General features: G+C 34.8%; 1 protein-coding gene across 1 annotated transcript in view; it reads right to left on the bottom strand.

The window, feature by feature from the left end:
• WDR72 (WD repeat domain 72) overlaps window positions 1-22,780 on the bottom strand; it is a 190,930-nt gene that overhangs the window by 98,587 nt on the left and 69,563 nt on the right. The window contains 1 exon segment of the mRNA XM_032481155.1: window positions 19,623-19,825. Within this exon segment, the coding sequence (XP_032337046.1) occupies window positions 19,623-19,825 (203 nt within the window).

Genomic DNA, 22,780 nt, shown 5'->3' with positions numbered 1-22,780 from the left:
GACATGATATCCAGGAAAAGAAAATGCTTTTACATTTTCCCCCTCAAATACATCGACATGCCATCTGCTTTAACCGATTTAATATACATAACCACATAAAAATTTCATGGAAAGTACAACTTAAATGCTATTTTACCTATATACCTTCTTGTCTCTGAAGGCTGTTTTACCAATGAGACTCAACCTTTTCTGGGAACCGTACTACCTCCCTTCAACTACACATTTCCATTAGCTGATGGAGAGTCTCACATTGGTTTACCCTCTTCCCTATGACACTAGTCATTTTCCTAATAAGACACACACTTTTGATGAACAAGCCCTTCCTTTGCCTGTCGTCTTGCCCTTTGGCTTATTCTAAGGTAGAAAATACAAGTTAGAAAGAAAAGTGAAAGAATTGTTAATAAATGTAACAGTAAATTAATATGTATTCAGTGCTAAAAAGCTTTTATAATTTTTATTTTAGAATTATTTGGTCTAAAAAGTAGAACTCAGGGCTAAGCCAGATATTCACTTAAGGATTCTTTGGTTTATTAATGTTTGTAACATAATGTATAATGAGTCGTGTGTTCTCTATACCAGCAGCAAATTAATTAATTAATTAATGTAATAATAACAATGTTTATTGGGTAGAAAACTTTATACTGCAAGTCAAACAATCCCTTGCAGTGCAGAAATGGGCTATTAGGATTTTTCTTTTTTCTTTCTGAAATGCCTTTATCTGTCCTTGAAAAGATAATAAAACTCCATAGTTATTTTGAAGCACAAAGCACTCTGGTTTCTAAAATAGATGGGAGCTTGCTTGGGACATGCTTCCCACCAAACTGCCTTTGGGGTGATCAGATACAGTGCTGAAAACCTGGCTAAAGTAAAAGCAGCTGGTAGAGGAGAGGCTGAATCTGGTTGGGAGCTTTCTAGCTCCTCACATATCTAGTTTTAGTCCAGAGTAATCCTAGCTAATGTTTGTTAAATTAAAAGTTGAAACATCTTCATGTGTAAAAAGAGAAAATAACACCCTTTTCAACAATTTACCAATTTCCATAGTGTCTAAAATGTCTAAACTTTAAAAAAAATTTCCATGGAGAATTATAACATATCATTTAATTATATATCTGTAACTAAATGTATAAAGGACTACTTTATCCATTAAAAATATACACAGTAACAAACTTTTAATATCTATCCAGACCCTCAGTTATAACAACAAAGTCATGTTTAAGTTTTGTATTTAACTGTGAATGCTAAGTTAATATTTCTTTCTATATAATTATTTCAGGAATAAATTTCTGTTATGATTTGAGGAAAATGAAGTATCTTTCAGTTATGAAGTGAAGCGATTCTTGAAGTAAACTCAAGTATTTGAGGAAGGTAAGAGTACCCATATGCTTGCTGATTTTTACTCATTCTATAAAGATTATGCTGTTTTTAAAGCAGACACAAACAAACCCAAAACACAAACTGCATCTCCCATGTACAATTGGAAATGTGAAATAAGATTTATTTTACCATATCTGTGGTTGCAATTAGCAAAATCTCTTCTTTAACCTATCCTTATTCAGTGCTATATTATTTCTTTTAAGATATTTTTATGGGAAAAAAATCTTGATGGTCAAAAGAGCTCATTTATACCTCTCCTTGGGAATTTTTTCTTCATTGACAGAAACCAGTAACTATTAAAAATTTTTTATTGATTGACTAAATGAAAAAGATCTACAAAGGGCTTTGCTCATATTGCACCAACTATAGTTCAACATTTATAGCAAATGAGTTAATTTCAGAGAAAACTATAAACAGGTAGGGATATACTGGTTACAAAAAGCATATATCTTACAAAGATGTGGAAACCCATTGGTGGAATGATAGGAATGAACAAATCTTCCACCAATGCATAAATCAAACAAGGTATAAATGAAAGTGCCAGCCATTCATTTTTAGAACTGTTGAGCCTTAGGTGGCTGGCGATAGTTTTTGGAAGTAAAAACTGTCTCCCTCCAAAGGGTCAGTGGAGAGCAGCATGATTGGCAGCACAAAGAGAAGACAAAGGAGGAAGCTTCAATCTGCAGCTGATGCACAGGAAGAACATGGGGAGCTGAGTTTACAATAGAGATGACATTACCAAGCTAATGGTGCAGGCAATCATGGGGCCACCACACGTCCCGGGTATCAGCAGGGCATCCATTTTCAGCTAAGTGTTAGAGTACCTTTTTGCTTTCTCTCACCACTGCAGGGGTAAAATAACCTAGTGGGGAAAACCTACTGACTGGTAATAAATTACTATATTGGATACTTTTTGTTTTCTTTCTGCAATGACTTTACGGTGTATTCTTGCTATCATTACCAATTAAAGCAGAGCCTGCTTTAGCAAGCTGTATCTAACAGTGTATCAGTCCTGATGCTCCAATTGCTTTGGCAAGTATCACAGGGTCAGGAGGCTCCTTTGACCTTTATCATCTAAGTCTTTCTGACCACTCATTATTTGAAGCAATCTCAGCTGAACAGATGGACTCTTTCTGCCATACTATAAAGCTTAGAATATAAAGATAAATGAAATGGTGTTTCAGACTTCAAACTGGTTTATGAGTGTAAAATATTGTTAGTGTATCCAACAAAATCTCCAGTTTTAAAGTGGATACTCCAACTCTGGCTAATGGACAATTGCTTGCTTCTTTTTTAACTTTTTAAGTCTGAGGAATAGAATTTTGTAAAGCATGGCTAAGGGCTGGTTACTTGCTTACATGTTAATTACTATAACCATAGAACATTTACAAATTCAGGGTTTCCTTTTCATTACTGTGCAATGATATTATTGCATTTTTAAAAATTACTGATGCATCAAGAAAGTTATATGCTGAAAAACAAAACTGTAAGTGTTGGATAAAGTAAAAATAAAGATTTAATTGTCCTTACACAAATTTTTCTCTTAAATTATGTCATTCACCCACTAGAAGGAGAGTCTAGTATTTTTACATATCTGGATATAAAAGGTAAATAATTAAAATCAGCTTTTTATTTTATTAACCTGTGTTAGTATATCATCATGGTTATTTGAATATTTGGAAAAATTTTTAAACTTTTTATTGAAGTATAATCAGTTTACAATGTGTGTCAATTTCTGGTGTACAGCATAATGTTTCAGTCATACATATACATACATGTATTCGTTTCCATATTCTTTTTCATTACAGGTTACTGAATATTTGGAAACTCTTAACCTAAAGTAGAAGATGTATATATTTTTCTTCACTTGAACTAAAGGTTGGTCTCCTTTAAATAAAGGGACCTTATAATTTATTGTTCAAACCAGGCCTCTTTTGAGAGTGAAATAGTGCACTATTAACAATTACATTGGAACAATAGGCATATACCAGGACTGTCCCAGGGAACCTGATGTATGGTCACCTGATCTTATTTACAAAAAAAAATCTATATTTCTATATTACCCTTGAAATGTGACAATTGTTCTATAAATCACTTAAAGAGTAATACCTCTATAGGTCTATTTTTTTAATGACTTAAAAAAGAGATACTTTTTTTAAACTTTCAGTTTCGATTTATTGAGTTCCAGTTCTTAAAGCTTCTGATTTGTAGTAAACAAACAAACAAAAAATGTCAAAGTCTCAATCATAAGGATACTACTAAATTGTCGAAAACTTATTTCTATATTTTGTGCTTATGAAGTCCATGCAACTAGTATCCTATTATGATATATCCAGAATAATCTCTCAGCAATCAACTACATTCCATAAGGCAAACAAGATTTGGTTGCAGGCAAGTGAGGAACAATAGACTGATTTAGAGTTAAACAAACCATTCACCACATCTGGAGAACTAACTAGTTTAATGAGAGAGGGAAAGAGAGATAAAGGGAAAGAAGAAGGTAAACAAAATTACCAAGGTATTAGAAGGAATGTTTCAAGGCATCTTGGACTGGGGACACACTACAGACAAAGATTAGGGGCAAATGCATCCTTCCCAGCAAAAATGAACCACAACCACAGGTGTGTCCTCAGTTTCTAAAAAGGGACAAAAATCAATACCAGCTTTAACATTTTAGGGTTTTACAAGTAATTTTGAAAACAAATGCATAACATTATCTTCTTTCTAGGCAATGTAATTTTGAAGTGATAGAGATTGACTTCAGGGAAAGGCTCTGAGAGAGTTAAAAAAAAATGGCAAGTTGAGGTATGGCCAAATAGGAATTGTGGAATATAATTCACATAACCAAATGCTACGGACCGAATGTCTGTGTGTGATGACTCACATGTTGAAATTGTAACCTCAGTGTGATGGTATTTGGACGTGGGGACTCTAGGAGGTGATTAGGCTATGAGGGTAGGATTAGTGCCCTTATAAGAAGAGTCCAGAGAGCTAGATAACTTTCTCTCCACTATATGAGGGTGCAACGAAAAGACAGCCATATGCAACCAGGAAGAGGGCCTTCACCCAACACTGACTTGGCTAGCACCTTGATCTTCCTAGCCTCCAGAACTGTGAGAAATGAATTTCCATTTTTTATAATCCACACAGTCTATGATACTCTGCTATAGAAGCCCAAGCTAAAGTATTAAAAAATATATATCTAGGAATAATCAAAGGTCTTTGCTGACAAACTTATCTAACTTTCTACTGAAACCAAAAACATTCCTTTAAAATGTAAGGCATCACTAGTATTAGAGAAAATATAGAAAGGATTATCTTATCTTGGACAAAGCTATGGTAAGGATGCCATCAGAATGCTAGAAAACCCTGGCTAGACCTCAGGAAAAGAAATATTTCACTATTGTAAAAATCATAATAACACAGAATATGAAATGTTAACTCAGACACCAAATTCTGAATTACAGACAAGACTAGGATATTGATATACATTTATACATTTTTAAAATCAGTAGTAAAAACAAGAGACATTTGAAAGTGATCTTCAACTATACAAAAATAGCTTTTGCTGTGTTGTTTTTGTCTTTAATATGTGGTCTAATTGGCATCCTATAAAAATTCAACTAAACTAATAGAAAAAAATAGTCATACCAAATTCAAAGCAATTTCATTTAAAAGCTAGATTATATGTGGCATGCAAGATACTTGTTCTGTATGTTCTCTTTAAATAGCAACTGTTTCCTTCAATTTTTGTACCTTTTTCTGTATGTAATTATCAATTAAGATAACAAATATGTGTTACTAAATTACTCTGTAGTTAACACCCCCAAGAGATGAAAACTAATTAAAAGAGATGTGCTGTTGATATACTAATCTGAATTACTCCAAACACCTTTGCTTCCCAGCTATGACTTTTAAGTCAATGGTCTCATGCTGATGCTTTCCAAACATCATACTAATAAGCTTATAATTAGCCAAAAGACCAGAAAGGATGTAGGTTGAAGAAAAAAAAAATCATAGTCAGAATTGGTTTACCGCTAAGTAGACCAAAGGCCAAAAAAAAGGTGCTTCTTTTCTTTGGAATTATTTTTATCTGTATTTATATAAAGAATAACCAGCCAAACACTTATTTTGGATAGATGTCTCTGTGGGGCTACCAAATATTTTAGTCAATTCAACTTAACACATACTTATTAAATTGAAACCAATACCTAGAATACCCTCACATTAAAAAAAAATGTATAATAGAAACTAAAGTTAATGAAATCCCTAAGTGAGGACATGCATTCTTTCAAACAACCACATACAATAAATGCCCACATATCTAGTAATTGATTGACAAGATCAAGTTTGCAGACTATCTTCAAGAAGTAAGAAGGAGGAAAAATCAGACAAAACAGTCCAAAAAGCCAAAACAGATTTCACAAGCCAGGGCTCCAAAACTGAGTGAAAACAGTTATAAACTTTAGCAAAGAGGAGCATTATAATATTATCTATTAATGACAACCAAAAACAGAACTTTCTAATGGAAATCTTACACTCCTCTTCTTGTGGCCTATTACACAAAATTATAACAGTCTAATCACAGTATTGCCTACTGCAGGGGTTAGAAAACCTGGGCCACCAGACCAAATACTGCCTTCTACTTCCTTTTTGTAAATAAAATATCACTGAAACACAGAAATGCCCATTTGTTTATGCATTGTCAGTGGCTATTTTACAAAGGCAGAGTTGAGTAGTTGTGACAGAGATTTTACGGCCCACAAAGCCAAAAATATTTACTCTCTGGCCCTTCACAGAAAATGTTTGACAATCCTTGCCTATTCTAATGAACAGTAATTTCAAATGTATACAAAAATATTTTTTATGCAAAGCCACAATGTAAATATAAAGCATGTAATTTAAGGTATTACATTTCCTTAATTCAAGTACATTATATTCTAAAAGAGGACTCTCTCTTAAGGTTGTGTTGGATGTTTTTATGCCACTCATCTGATTTTCAACTACAAATGTAAGTTGCTCTCAGAAGTCCAAGGCCAGGTCCAAAAACTTCTTTTTATTTTCCTGCAGGACTATAAGACAGTCATCTTCTACCATTCCCACTGTATTTTCCATCTCTAGGCACATCACCTTCCCATATATCCCCTACTCACCATCCATCTTTGTATTCTGGACTTTTGGACTTGCTGTTTCCCACAGCAAAATCTTATTCATGCATCAAGCTTTAGACCCAACATGACTTCCTGCACTCTGAACAGCATGGGTCTAACCACCTACAGGGTTCTAGTAGTACTTTGGCACATAGGTCTACTAGAGCACATGTATTGTATCATGGCCTTTACCAATTTGATGTTAAAAAACTCAGCACCAGCTAATCATTTTCTTCTCTTGCTAACTATGCAATAGCTTCCTCCTCCTGATGCCGCCTGTCGTCTAATCCAATTATCCATACAGCAACAAAAGTGATCTTTTCAAAACATAAATCAGACCCCATCACCCCTTTTCAGATAAACCATGAAAAGACTCCCCCCTTACTAAAGCAGAACTCAAACTCTGTTACTTTAAATTTCCACACCCAGCAGAGTCTGCCCCTATCTTCTTTCCAATATTGACTTCTAATTCTCTCTCTGAGCCACTTCTCTCCAGTCACACTGGCCTTCCTGACTTCGTTTCCTATACCAAGCACATTCCTACTCTAGGCTTTTGCATTAACTGTTGATTTTACCTAGAATGTTCTCCCCTTTGCTAGACACATGGCTAGCCCTATCTTGTCCTTCAGACACTATAAATGCTACCTGCTCCTCTGACCTTCTTGAACATTCACCGTAGAGTAAATTTCCAGGCACTTCCTATCACACTGTCTGATGTTAATTCACTGCAGAGCCTTCTGCACTGTCTGACATTCTTGTTCTTTTTTTAAAAAAATTATAATCTATCTCTTCTCCTCAAGTGCCATGAGTACCAGGACTTTGTTCAAATTCCTAGTGTCAGGAAGAGTGTCGGGCACATAGTAGGCGTTCAGTGAATATTTGCTGAATAAATAAAAGATCCTGCTCTGCTTTCCATGCTACAAAACTGACATAACACACAGATATAGCAATTCTTCGTTTTCAGGTAGCTTAAGGTCTAATAGAAAAGATAAGACAAATACATACTTGTAAAATAACTAGGCAACCCATAGTTAAGTTAATAGTGTTTAATTTGCAGATTCACGTTAAGAAGCGCAGGCAGGTATTATAGTATGGGTAGGATTTGCCCAGGTGGACAGGAGAGCATCTCCTGTAGGTGCAATTAGGCAGGAAGAGATGAGTGGAGAGTAGAATGAGCAGGGCAGCCATGTGGAGGTGCACTGCCTGCCCTACCATTACTGAGACACCATCTCCCTGGAGGAGGAGCAAATCTTACAAGGAAGAAGAGCAAATCCCACGAGAGACTTGGTGTCTCCTGGGACTGCTAACCCAGCAGGCAACCCTATATTCCTACAATAAGGAATTACCTACAGCATTTACTGTCATACACATCTCAGAGTAGAATCAGCCCTCTCTTCATCAACCTCTGATGAGAGGTTCAGCAATTTTCAAATGATTTATGAAAGTAGGAAGTTATATTTGCCACTTGAGGGACGGTGGGTTGTACTAGAGACTTTGCATCTGGGAAATGAAACATAAATCAGGCCTCTTCATATTTATTACACTTACATTTCTAAAAGTTATTACAAACCTGTTGATTAGATTGTTGCTGGCTTCAGGGGTTTTGTAGTGAGGGGAGGGCTTAGTAAAGTAATTATTTGAGGGAAGCAGAGGGCTCATGATATACAGTGCGATCCTTGGGCTATTTTTGAGTGCTTATTTTAGATAACTTTGTTACTAGAAAAAGGAGCCTGAAATTTAAGGCAAGTGAATAGGGCAATAATAGAAACTTTGCTAATGTAAGAAACCATTTAACCACACTGCCTTTTAATCTTCCTTTCTGAGTCTCCATCAGCTCACTACTGTGCCCATCTTACCTGCAGTGACTCATTCCTCCCTAATCTGCTAAACATCCTAAATTTCATCACCAATGTTCAACAAATTTTTTCTTTTTAACTTTTGAATTAATTTGGACCGGTCTATCTAGTGATATCCTTTATCAACTTTTGAATTGATTGAAACCGGTGTCTAAAAATCAGTGGGGTAGCAGTTGTGTTTCAACAACCTCTTTGCTTATTATTGACTATTTTTTCCTAGGTCAATTCCCTCTATAAGATCAAGTCACATGTAAAAACCCAATTTAGACTTAAAGCAATTGACTGGCAAAGTAAATATGCATTTGGGATGGGGTTGGGGGGGGTGTTACAATTCAAAAAGGAAGTATCTTCCACTTTATTACCATGTTTTTTTCATGTTTCAACTTTAGTCATTTAAGTCCATGTGTTTATATAACAACTATTTCTGAATACCTGCCTTGTGTCAGAAATGTGCTAGGTGATGAGGATATCATGATAAACTGACAGCAGGTCATTGCTCCCTTTTGAGATTATACTGTTGTGGAAGGTGGGGAAGATAAACAATGAAAATGAAAAGGATGATGAGAAAGAGAATAATGAGAGGTGGGCTGTGACATTACTTCACTTTATGAGAAAGTGACATTGATGCTTAGCCTCCAAGGTGAAGAATCAGAAGGAAAATATTCTGGCAGAAGCAAGCAGTAGGGGGAATATGAGTTGCTTTAATACGACCAAGTAGCTGGGGGTTAAATATCTAGGTTATGGTCCCAAATCTATAGTTGATATTTTTTCAGTATCTTTTTCTTTATAATTTTTCATTTTATTCCAAGGATGAATACAACTCAGATTGTAATAATTGAATGCCCATTTCTGAGACTCTTTTCTTTCCATCCAGGTCATGCTGGTGGAAGTTGAAAGTCTAATTCATAAATTGTACTATGCATTCTACAGTCTGGGAGGTTATATGGCTGAAGAATATGTGTAATCTCCACCCCAAGAGAAGCATCAAAATCAAATTTTAAACTCAGAAGGTATGCTTAGAAAAGAGTAGCTACTGTCTCCAACTTAGGAGCTATAACACAAATTACATAATAATAATACTGATTAGCAATTTGAATTTTATGAACATCCTGGGATACTAAAGGAGACATTTTCTAGCTTTTGATTATGAGTCAAGGTGCCCAGCATGTGGAACTTCTTGCAGGAACAGACTGGGGGAAGAGGTCCCAAAGAGAAACAAGAGTTTGATTCAAATTTCAGAAATGAATAGTACCAGGACAACTAATGAGGGCATTTAAGCAGAGATTAAATATTCTAGAACCAGAAGAAGAGAGTAGTAGTCCTGAGTTAGTAGTCAACCTGAGTTAGAATAATTCCCATCTATAAGCAGAATAGTAAGATTGCCCCCAACATTCTCAGACCCTTGGGAAACATCTTCCAGTTATTCAGCCAAACAGTAATCTAGGTACAGCCATGAAGGGATTGTGCTGATGTGATTAAGGTTCCAAATCAGTTAACTTTAAGATTGAAAGGATATCTGAGTTGTCCTGACCTAATCACATTGAATTTTTGAAAGCAGAGAGTTTTTTGCCATGGGTGGCTGAGGAAGAAGTCAGAGATTCAGAGTACTAGAGGGAGTCCATTCACAAGATGTCCTCTACTGCTGACTTAAAGATGGAAGGGAATATATGGCAAGGAATGTGTGGCCCCTGGTCGACAGCCAGCAAGAAAACAGGGACCCCAGTCCTACAATCATGAAGAACTGAATTCTGCCAATAACCTGAAAAAACTTAGAAAAGGACCCCAGCCTTAGATGACATAGCGACCCCAGCTCACACCTGGATTTCAGTCACATGAGACACTGAACAAAGACCCCAGTGCCATGCCAGATTCCTGACCCATGGGAAACAGTGACATAATAAATGTGTATTGTTTTAAGCCTCTACATTTATGGAAACTTGTTCCATAGCAATAGAGAACTAAAACACCATCATCTTGGAAAAGTTTGGGTAGAAGAAGTCAGAGTGGTCGTCAGTGAGAGCTGAGATTGAGAACTTTGGTTCCTAGAGAGGCAACCTTGAAGGAAGATGTATACTAACCAGGGTGATCAGACAGAGGAAAGAAAAAAATCAGAGCAGCAAAGAACATTCAGGAAGATGGGGTGGGGAAGTGAAGAGAGGACAACATGGGCACCCAGCCGTGAGAGACATTTGACAGGTCAGAGTCTGCCTACAGGATGCATCCATCAGCGGAATCAGCTAGACTGGGACTAAGAGAGCAGAGACAGAAACCAGGAGATCTCAGTTCTGGTTCTAAAGCTACTTAGCCGTGTGATTCAATCAAGACTGGGCTCCAAAATCCTCCGAAGAAAGAAGAGAACGGGTAACTTGACCACTTCCAGTTCTAACAGGCTACAGTGCTAAAACTAGAAATCAAGGGTGTGATGAACCTTTCCCTCTCCATTACTACTCTTTTTGCATCCAGATTAATGTTTTAGTTCACGGAGCAAGGACATAAGGAAAGAAATAAGGCACGTGATACCAGAGAGTAAATGGAGAAGGCCAAGTTTTGTATAATGAGACTTCCAGTGGGAGTTCAGAAGAAAGTAATAAAGGGAAGCATAACGTTGTATATTGTAAGCATTCATAATAGTTTTCGAAAAGCCATCAGGTCTCAGACAACATGTGCAAACAAAAACACACACCACTAAAATTTTCAGCCCTATTTGGATGTGCGTGGAGTTAAATACGTGCATGAGAATGCCCATACTGCTCACAGCAGCTGCTAATGACCATGTTTTAAATATCTGGTAGAAATTATTACGCATGGACCAATGGTTTAAGCAGGATATTTTAAGATGAAACAGCTGTTTCCAGAGTAATGTAAGCTTCATAGTTTGTAGAAATTTTCAAATAATGTAACTTATGTCATTATTTGTATTTAATGTTATGAATGCCATTTGGAGATGCAGAGAACTGGTTGTGCTTTCAGGATGTCACAATTAAAACCCAATTCAAAAAAAAACAGATGAAAATATTAGCTGGGTGTATTTTTCAATAAGTTCATGCTCTTAATGCCAATGAATAAAGCTAAAGTTTAGATACATTTTGTTTTTACCATCATAGGGGAAATAATCCATGAGAATAGATGCTTTCTTTTCTGAGAATTGCTTCCTGTTACATTTTTGCATTTGCTGCTCTCTTAGGGCTAGTTTCAACATAAGTCATTGGTACAGAAGCAGTGTTCCTGTTGGGATTCCTTTAAATGGGTCCAGATGGTACTCTCAGTCAATAAGTGATATTACCAGCTTTCAAAAAGAAGTATTTTATTCTCCTTCTTTCCTTTCCTGTTATAAGTCATTAACCCTTTTAGTCAACTCAACATCTGAAGTTCTACAAACTTCATTTTTCACTCCTCAAAATATCATCCATTATGATAGTCACCCAAAATAGGATATATACAGAAATTATTCCTGATGTAAGACAATGACTTGATTACCAAGAAACTCTTAAGTTTCTGTAAAGGAGTAACATTTACCATCAGCTTTTAAACAGAACCATCAATTTGCTCAGTAACAGAGCATCCAAATCTAGTGGAGTGAATTTGTATCCCAGCAGTTATAGACCTCTTTCACTATGTTGAATAGGTCCATCTTTGGGTCCTACAAGAAGCTGGTCTTAACAAATTAAGAAAGTCACAGGTTTTTAAAAAGAAAAAAACAAATTACAACTGAGAAGAAAAAAGTAGGAAAGAAAAGAAGAAATGAGGGAGAAACAAAAGGTGCCTAAATGGTTATAGGTGGGTAATATGGTATGTATGTGAGTGCAGAATTCATGTTTTCTAAAATATCTTTATAAAATTATTAGTGAAAATGGAGGCAAATATAGACATGCTTTAATAAATTAAGATTCTCGGTCCCTAGATTAATCCAACTACAAAATGAAAATGCCTGATATCTTTAACTTATATTCATGTTTCTAGACTAGAATCCCTACCCATGACTATAATTGGAATATTTAATTCAAGGAGAAAGTTATAATCCTAGATTTGCATGTTTCTTACAGGGTTAATTAATACTGTGGGGGTGGGGAGAGCTACTGAGGTAAATCTAAGTATAGTACTAAAGAAATTGACATAAATATTTACTCAGTAAAAAGGTTTACTTTAGAATTAACAGAAGAGATAACAGTTTTTGAAACCAGCTAAAACCAAAGCAGAATAAACCCTTCCTCCTGAAGAAATCAGAACTGCCTATCAGCAATTATAAAAACAATAACACTGACCTTGAATCAGCCTTTAAGGTCTTTGTATGCAATTATATTATCAGCTTTATGAATTTTCAGTTGCTAACTCAGCCACAAATTCAATAAATGCAGAGTTGGTCAGTAATTGGAAGATGGCTATTTTAACAGCTTTCACTGAAGGAGGCATTTGAGAAAGTACACATTACATCAGCTTTTTCCATGTTAAAAATGACAGCTCTTTCAAATCCTGCCTAGTACACCTTAGATGAAGCCTTATGACATCTCAGGTAAGCAACAATAAAAATTCAACATCAAATTCAGTCAAAACTAGAAATGATTTAAATAAATTATGTATGCAATTTTGGGAAATCAACAGTCAGCTGAAAGATTTTTACACCAGGAGATTTTTTAAATTAAATATCAGGATTCAAAGTGAACTCCTGAAACATTTTCTCATCTTGGCTATGTAATTTCACTTTCTCTTCTGTATCCTAAATATAACAGCTAGCAACAGCAGAAAAACCCAATGAAAAAAGTCCTTGTGTGTGGTTATTGTAATTAACAGATTCAATATCTATTACCGCCAGTCAGGTATCATAGCAACCCTGTACTGCTGAAAACTGCTAGAAAAATCTTCAAAACCAGCAAGACTCTGCTTTAGGGAAATCTTTAGCAACACGGGGGACATTACTGGCTGTCAGCATTTGTGGGTGTTGCTATGGGCACAGCCACAAAGAACCCTGCCATCTATACAAAAAGGTATACACACAGAGAAGATGGGAGGGACACAGAAGATAAATTGATAAGAAAATCAAAAAGAAGAAATAATTGCGCTGGTAATATACAATAGGCACACAGTTTTGAGTCCATGTTTCACACTAATTCTTTTCTATTGTAGCTGGAGAATCCAAATTCAGCTTAACTGTAATTGTGACTAAACATGAACCAGGGGATGGAAATAATATCCTAAAACTCTACACTTGTACCATTTATCACAAGTCTTAATTTGAAACTCACAGTGAATTACATTTAAAATAATATTTAAACTTCCACTTATAAACCCTTGATAGTCGTTTATAAATCTACAGAAAAGAAAAGAACAGGTTACCATGAACAAGAACCCAATATTGATTTTTCGGCGGTGCAGTAAGGCATCTCCATTCTATCTGGCTGCTGTCAAAGCCACTCTTTAACAGCTGGAGTCAAATTGCACTATTTACAGCAAGAGCTCTTGTCAAGTGGACCATAAGTAGCCTAACAATACACTATTCAAATGGCACTTTGCCACACAAATTGCTGACTTGATGAATAACCTATGTCAATGACTAAGGCTAATATAAAAGTTTCATTTTTATGAGAGGTTTTACATTCACACATTAAGTAAGCTTTCTTTGAAGAACTATTAGGCAATATATTTCAGGCCTTTGGACGCTGAAAATAATTAAAATCTGTTTAAATACATCAAGGGAACTTGACAACATTAATATGGATCTGGTGTTAACTACATTTGTCACACGAGTCAGAACAGTGCCCTTCTGTTCCTGGCACTCCCCACCGGCACGTGCGGCACAATGTGGGACTGAGACCAGCCGCACACCATGAAATAGGAGCATTCTCCTTTTGTGCCTCTGATTTACATGGCCAACGAATGTTTAGATACAAGCAAGGCTTTGAAGTCCTGTGAGGAAATTCAGGGTTGCTCCTGTGTGCGAGGCGGACAGCTGGAGTCATTTAATGGTGCCGTTCCTACTTTTCATAGTGACTCTCAGACCTCCTGAATTAGTTTTGGAACAAAGCTGTGATGCTTTTCACAGTTTTCCTCAACACTGAGGTAACGTTGTATCAAAAATGTTTAAACTCATGCTGCATAGTGAGAAAAGGGATATCCTTCATAAAGCAGCTATAAAAAGTCAAGTATTAAAGAAATTTTTATTTAACATAGAATAGTTAGAATTATAATATAAAACACTTATGAAAAGTGGTTATACTCTGTCAAAAATTTGCATCACCACATGTGTTAAAAAAGCAAATTTCCTTCTACATTTTACCACTATTGTATATTTCTCTATTCTATCTTACCAGGAAGGGTATTATCATTAAACCATTAAGTTTTAATTTGGGATTCACTACATCAAAATACTGAAAACAAAAATATTAATCCAAAGTTTACAAAGAGAAATTCCTGTATTTTCATGAAAGGCTTGGATGTCCAATAATAAAACCTATTTTATTTTAAAATTGTACAAAATTGATGCAAAATACTTTCTACATTAGAAAAAAATAGACATATGCTGTTTATTACATTAAAAAAAAACACCAAAAATTAACTACTAATCAAAAAAGTGAAAATTATCATTCTATATTAAGGATTTATCCCTATATAACACAATTGTTTTCAAATAAATATTACTTGTTATTTTTTGTAATAATTCAGTTTTGATAATAAAATACATATAGTTCAATAAAAACTGAGTTAATCTACAAATATACAATATTGCCACAAAGAATTCTTATTTCATATTTATATATGTAGATTTGTAGGTGAAATTTTCAAATCTCACAATTAAACCATTCTAATTCCATTTTGGCTATGTTTTTGTGTCATAAAATATGAAAGAATTAATGCTCCACTTTAATAAAGTAATAAGTAGTAGTGGGGTCCAGTTTTTTATTGGTGGCCTACCAGTGCACCATCTGTGTTTTACAAGAGGTAGCAGGATAAAGCTCTAACAAAATTTTTCAGCAAATTGTACCAAACAGGCATTACCTTAAGGTCAACTAAAGGTTAAAAAAATACAAACATATTTCTAGAAAGCTCAACTGGAATGTAAATAAATGTTAATGCATTATTTATAATCAATTTTATATGTAAACATATAGATAAAGATGCATGTATAAGTGCATTATTTAAAGAAAATTCCACTAAAAAATCTTGATTGGATTAGGAGGTATAATGTACACATTTGTTTTCTACAAAGGGCAGATTTCCAAACATACAAATTTCATGAATTTTATCAGGGAACAGACTTGATGCAAGGTCTTTTGGATTAAATTCCTCATAGTGCAGAAGAGGTGAAATAAAATGCTCTATTAAAAATTTAGATATCTAGGGAGAGGGTAGGGTTGGCTATTTTGCCAGTTCCTCCTAGTACATCATGACCTCCAAGTCCAGAGAGGTCTGTCTAGACCAGAAATTGGCACATAATGGTGTCAAATCTGGTCCACTGCCTGTTTTTGTAAATAAAGTTTTATCAAAACACAACTGCACTAATTAGAGAATTGTCTCTGATGGCTTCTGTGCTCCAACAGCAGAGTTGAATAGTTAAAACCGCAAAAATATGGCCTGCAAAGCCCGAAATATTTGCCATCTGGTCCTTTACCAAAAAAAAAATCTGCTATCCCTGATCTAGTTCAACATTTGTCAATATAAATATAATGTAAACCACATGCATAATTTAACACTGCCTATTAATCATATTAAAAAAATCATTAAAAAAACAAGTGAAATTGATTTTAATAACATATTTCATAACCCTGTATATCCAAAATATTTTAATTTGTGGTGCTAGCCAAATTTCAAATGCTCAATAGCTATGCATGGTTAATGGCTGCCATATTAAACCAGCCAACTCTAAATAAGCAACCAGGGGGACCCATTCCCCAGAAAATCAGTTTTCTAAAAAAAGGCATTCCCAGGACATTACAATGGGTCTAAATTGTGTCAGTGAAAATAACCCCTTTTATTCTTTTACTCATTTTACAGGCAAGAAATGCAGAAAAAGAACTTAACCAACGGACCAACTAATAGAGAAAAAAGGCCTTCCCTTGATAACATACGATGAGGTAACAAAGATTTCTGCTACATAGAGATGATTTTAGTAAGGTTGTTTATTTCCTACTTGGGAGCTAAATTCCTTCCACTTCAATTTAAGCAGTTTCTATCTTGTTTTATCCTCAGCAGAATCTGAGAAAAGCAGTTCCCCATCACTAATATGATATTGTATTCCTTTAAATCCTTTAAGACTCTGGCCCTCTCCTACCCCAAAGATTTTTCTCTGTCTAGCTGCACAAATTCAACTCCTCTAGCATTGCAAATTGGACCCATTTTCAAAATGTTTTATTGTATTTGTTGTTCCCGTTAAAACTTTTTCCTAAATCTATATGCACTCTTCAGATCCAAGATGAAAAAGTAAATACTGCATCCTAATAAATTCCAAATATTGCCAAATATAATAAGCTCACCTCACAGATATTACATGCTATTCTTCTGTTTAAGCAGTTCACTCTCCTATTTGAAAATATTTCATTTGTGGCTCACTAAAACCCACACAAAGAAATTATGAAACACCAAGTACCCTTAGCTAGTGCTAAATTTCACAGGCTTGTTGTCTCTCATTTTTCCCGGCTCTGAAATAAGTGTGATTCAATTCATCTTCTTTAAATCTGATTTTTTCCTTATGAAAAGTAATGAATATTAGCAAAAAAGAGAATGGAGAATTTATAAGCACTCTTGAAATTTTATGCCTATCAAATTTGTAAATAAAAGAAGATTAAGATAAAACCATCTTAACAGTTTAAGTCTAAGAGGATAAAATGAAGATAAGCAGTACGTACTTAGAGGAGATGTAACTTAGGAGAAGTACAAAAAACAAATAGCTCTAGTGAACAGTAAGCTCAATAATAAGAGAAGTATAGTATATAGAATAAAGGAAGTGACAGTCCCATCCAACTCAATTCTCCAACTCTATAGACAGTAAAAGTTGGAATTTATAGTCATTTAAGGTAAAGGGCAGCAGCTAAGAAATAAAGTTGGAATCAGCCTAAGAGTAGGAAAACAAGACCCTGGCATTTTATTGCTTCCTGAAGTCAAGAAAGAAACAAAATTATATACAGAAAATGAAATCTTTATATACTATTACCACTACCTAAAGGGTAGCTCTAAGGTCCTTCAAGAAACTAAAAGAAACAGCAATCAGTTTACCTTCTGGGAATTAAACTAGTAAAATAGGCACTTGATGAATGACATTTGCTCCTGCAGATCTTGGCATCTGATATACACGAGTCAAGAGACATATCCAAGTTCTCTACTATTCTAGCATATAATTTCCACTATAAGATACACATTCTATTATGAACAGAAAGCAACAAGGCCACATTAAAATGGGAATGCTTGGCGGTCACCTGGGCTCACTGACTGGGCTTTATTTACTCCAACCTTAAAATACGTCACAGACGTGTGGTTCAATTTCCTACCTTAGGAGACTAAGACCTTACCACTTTCAGCTTCAGCTGTGATTGATAGAAGTTTCATCATACTGATATAATTGTCTTTATAAATCATGACATTTCAAATTAAGAACAAGAAAATCTAAAAACAATTTGTCTAAATGAGAAAAGAAAAAGAAAAAAAAACCTGTAGCCTAATCACAGGTTTTAGTATCTGCAGGAAAAAGCATAAACAAAGGTAGGTGGCCTAAACGGAGTCTTAAAAAGAGAAATCCAAAATTTAGAAAATTTTCAATGTATATCAGCTTTGCCCAAAGGAGACAGTACCCTGATGGGCTGAAAGAGATGACTGCATTAGACTCTCAAAGCTGGATGAATGAAAACCCCTGACTCTGACTCCACGTCCTTCAAGGAACCCTCTGTATAACTCCACCTTCCCCTTCTCCCCACTCCCTTTAGCAAAGCTTCAGGGAGAACGTGCTGAGCAATGAACTGCAATCATGTGTTTAAATATTCATTTCTTTGGTATTTGGTTAGTGAGAATGATTTTGCAAAATGTGGACAAATTCTGGTCTCACTGATACAACTTAAATGAAGTCTCTAAACCTAAAAAGCTGAAGCTCATACACTGGTGCCCCCACTCCCATTCCTGCAGTTCTGAGGCACAGCTTGAGCAGCCAATCACCTTTCTTGAAGATGACTCACCCTTTCACCTCTAACTCTATAGATACACATGAGATAATAAAGTCTTATTTGAAGTCCTTACTAATGGTATTTTAAGTCTTCAGAATATCATTAAAATAATGGAAAACATTAACAATATATAAATTCAAAAATTAGCTAAAATTTGACTTAGAAATATCACATCTGGAAATATGTCCTATTAAATAATACTAAATTTTTAAAAGCTTTATTTTCATAGATGTGTTATACCTAAAGTGAAGCATTAAAAAATAATCTATATATTAAGCCATAGGAAAATAATTCATTTCGGTATAGTATGTACACAGTATAGAGCATGATGCAGCCACTGAAAAGAAATAGATAATATTATGAAAATATGTTTACATGAAAAAATACTACATTATATATATGCATATAAACACCATATTACAACAACATGATGAGGGGGTAACTTGGAGGTGTAGATGACAAAAAAAATATAAGATTTTCTTTAAAGAAATCAGATTAAATTGCTGTGTTATCTTCAGAACTGAAAAATAATTAAGCTCATCCAAATTTCTGGGAAGCTGGGTGACTTAGTTTGTGAAAATAAGTGCAAACTGAATCATTGTGTATTAACTGAGGCTTGGAAACCTAAAGAGTTAATGATCCTAAGGATGCTGAGTATATCAAAATAATTGTCCAAACAATTATCCAGTTTTTCTGATGCTTTTCTGGTTTGTTTGTAATAAGTATTTTAAAAAGAGTTCAAATACTCTCAAGTGAAAAAAAACAAAAAAAAATCCAGATCACAGAATATAGGGTTTTGTTCCCTTCTTCATTGAAAACCACCTAGAATTCAAGAATTGATATAAAATTGGCTCAATTTTGGTAAGCTAGATACTCTCTCGTCAAAAAAGAATGCATACTCATTCAGAAATAATAATCACTTAAAAGTTATCTTGATTCACCCAAGATTGCTTGGTAGATAGATCTGGTAGATGCATGCGATCATCTCTGAATTCTTATCTTTCTGCTGATATTTAATGGCCACATATTTATGAAGGCGCATTACTTCTTACTCGGGGTTGATACTGTTCTTTGTGAGCAGCAGCTTGATTTCAACTTACCTTACATGAAGACTCCACCTGCAGACCAGGACAAGGTATTGGCCCAAGCTGGTAGGAGCTGGAGCACCTCTGTTCTACAATTTTGTGCCTATGTGTCTCTGAGGCAACTGGTAGTACAGATTCAGGCTTTAGAAGCTGTGAATCATCACAACAGTTAAGAATAGTCCTTGCTCTTTCTCCCGTTTCATGTCTTTCCAAAGTGCCTGGAAACCAAGATTAGAAATAAAAATTTGTGCAAAATATTTACTCCAAAAGAATGAAAAGAATAAATCACTTTTAACAGAAAATCACAATTCTTTAAGTTATCATGCCTTACTATCTCCTTGCAACCAAAAAACAGCCTGGAGCTTTCTCTAAATTATTCAAATCATTGTCTTTACAAAGGCTGACATTATAGGTTGAAAAGCCCGTCTTCCTCTGTGTTTTTTCATCCGCTGAAATCAACAGGGCATTCAACGGTCGTTAACAGTTAAACTCTCTGACTTATTATACCGTATGCAAGTGATCAATAACAAACAACTATGGAATATTTTAGTGCTGTCCCCTAGTGTTCCAATTCACAAACAACAGAGGATCCACAGTGTTTTGCTTGGGTTCCCAAGCTTAAAATGTTTCTATTGGTAACAGAACATTTAAGTGAATAGTGCAAGAACACGGACGCTTCGTATCACTACCTCCCTCGCCCAAGTGCCCTCAGCTTCAGGAATACAGGCCACTCTAGGGGGTGGTGGTAGTATTGTCGGTATTGTTGCTGTTATATATTTTGGCTTTTATTTCCTATGTTATTAGAAGAATAAAAATACTTTCCCTCTTCTCTGCCATTCTTGCAGTTTCAGAATTTCATGGTGCTGGCAAGTTCAATTTAAAGTTAAAAGCAACAAGTATAAAACAGAGCAAAAGTATCAGAAAACAATTCACAAAAAGTGTTTTTATAAAATACAACATCGTAACACTCAGTGAAATCTCAATAAATATGACTTAATCATGCCCACTGCCTCATATCAGTTACGAGTTCATTTGCATTATTCATACCATGTTAAATAAATACCCTATATCCTAAGAAGTAAAGAAACTAAGGAAAATTAACTTGCCATAGAATCTAAACACAGATTTCATTTCATATTATTCCTTTCCCACCAGTGAAAAAACTAGTTGTACTATTTGCTAGAAAGGAAAAAGATCATTCTTATTAATAGTATTAAGAAAATATCAGTTTAAAGTAACTGCAATAAGAAAATAGATACAATGCTTATATACCCCTACATCTTTAGATTATGTGGACAGATTTGAAGATTAAGACTGTTCAATTCGTTCCCATTTCTCCTCCTCTCTTCCGTATCTTTCCTTTACAGCAAAAGACTACCATTAGTTGGTGCTTTGGATTCTGAATCACTAACAGCTAAAATATTGAGCAGCAATTTAGCTTCTGGTCTCTTAACAATGATATCTTTTCATTATACCATTTCTACATTCATAAATTAACATCTTTAACATGTAAATTTTATAAAGTTATAAGCTTAGTTATTTCTCTAAGCTTTCCTTTTCCATCAAGATTGCTGTATCTTCACCAAATGAACAGGCAGCAACATCAAGAACATCCTTTCTCTTAAGGATAATAATAGGAAGAGACCAAAGACAATGGTTATTATTACAGTTATTACTAAGTCCTGAAAATGACTGCACTCCAGAACTTGTTACCTGCGACATCTCAAGTTCACTGTCTTTATGAGGAGTCTCTTTTTGAATATGTTTAAAATAAGCTACAAGAATATATTGTACAATACAGGGAATATAGCCAATATTTTATAATAATTATAAATGGAGTATAACCTTTAAAACTGATGCATCACTACACTGTACACCTGTAACTTATATAATATTGTACAGCAACTATACTTCAATAAAAATATGAGTTTTGAATATGATGTCACCACAGATAATCTCTTCTCAAAGGTTTTCAGTGGCTCCTCAAACTATGATTTGTCTAAAGATTTTGAGAATTCTTGGGAAAGAATTGATTACACTTTAATACATATGATATGTGCCTTGCACCAAACATTTTAAATATTCATATGTATTATTCTATACCCAATGTCATACACAAATAAATATTTCTGGTATTTCTTGTATTTTTCAGTGATGAAAACATTTCACCTACAAACTTGGCAGGCTGTCATTCATTTTCACTCATGCTCAGATACAAAATCAGTTTAGTATCTACTATGTGCCACTCACTGTGCCAGATGGTGGCAACGTATGGTAAACAAGAATGACTCAAGCCTGCTCCCCTGGAGCTGCTTAAAATCTAATGGTAGTGCAGAGGCAAGAAACATCTGAAAACTAATTTGTTATAATATTTAAAATAACACATAAGTTATTTCTACTCCAAACTAAAAAGGCCCATTCTAACAGATCCTGAACACTGGTTTTGTGAACAGTAGTTCTCATCTTGACTAATTATTAAATACTTTAAAAATAATTAGATTATTTTGTTTCAAAGAACTAGTTGAAGCACAAATGTTATATAAGGAGGGGTCACAGTGAGTCAGTTTCCTTCAAATTTACCATAGGCAAATAAATTGCAGGGGTTTTTTTTGTCCAAATGGCTGCAAAAATTTTATTTGCTTAATTATAGTGATATTCTTCAAAGCATATCTACTCTCTCTTTTTTTTTTTCAGTTGAGGTATAGTTGCTGTACAATATTATGTAAGTTACAGGTATACAACATAGTGCTTCACAATTTTTACAGGTTATATTCCATTTATAGTTATTATAAAATATTGGCTATACTCCTTTATTGTATAATACATCCTTGTTGCTTATTTTATACATAATAGTGTGTACCTCTTGATTCCCTACCCCTATTTCGCCCCTCTACCTCTGTCTCCCCACTGCTAACCACTCATTTGTTCTCTATATCTGTGAGTCTACTTCTTTTTTTGCTACATTCACTAGTTTGTTGAATTTTTTTAGATTCCACATATAAGTGATATCACACAGTATTTGTCTTTCTCTGTCTGACTTATTTCACTGAGTATAATACCCTCTAAGTCTGTCCATTTTGCTGCAAATGGCAAAATTTCATTCTTTTTATGGCTGAATAGTGTTCAGTTGTGTGTGTGTGTGTGTGTGTGTGTGTGTGTACACACACATACAT

This window comes from Camelus ferus, chromosome 6, assembly GCF_009834535.1.
Source record: "Camelus ferus isolate YT-003-E chromosome 6, BCGSAC_Cfer_1.0, whole genome shotgun sequence".
NCBI lineage: Eukaryota > Metazoa > Chordata > Mammalia > Artiodactyla > Camelidae > Camelus > Camelus ferus.
Note: the sequence above shows the minus strand (reverse complement) of the source record. Positions and strands in the feature narration are given on the sequence as shown.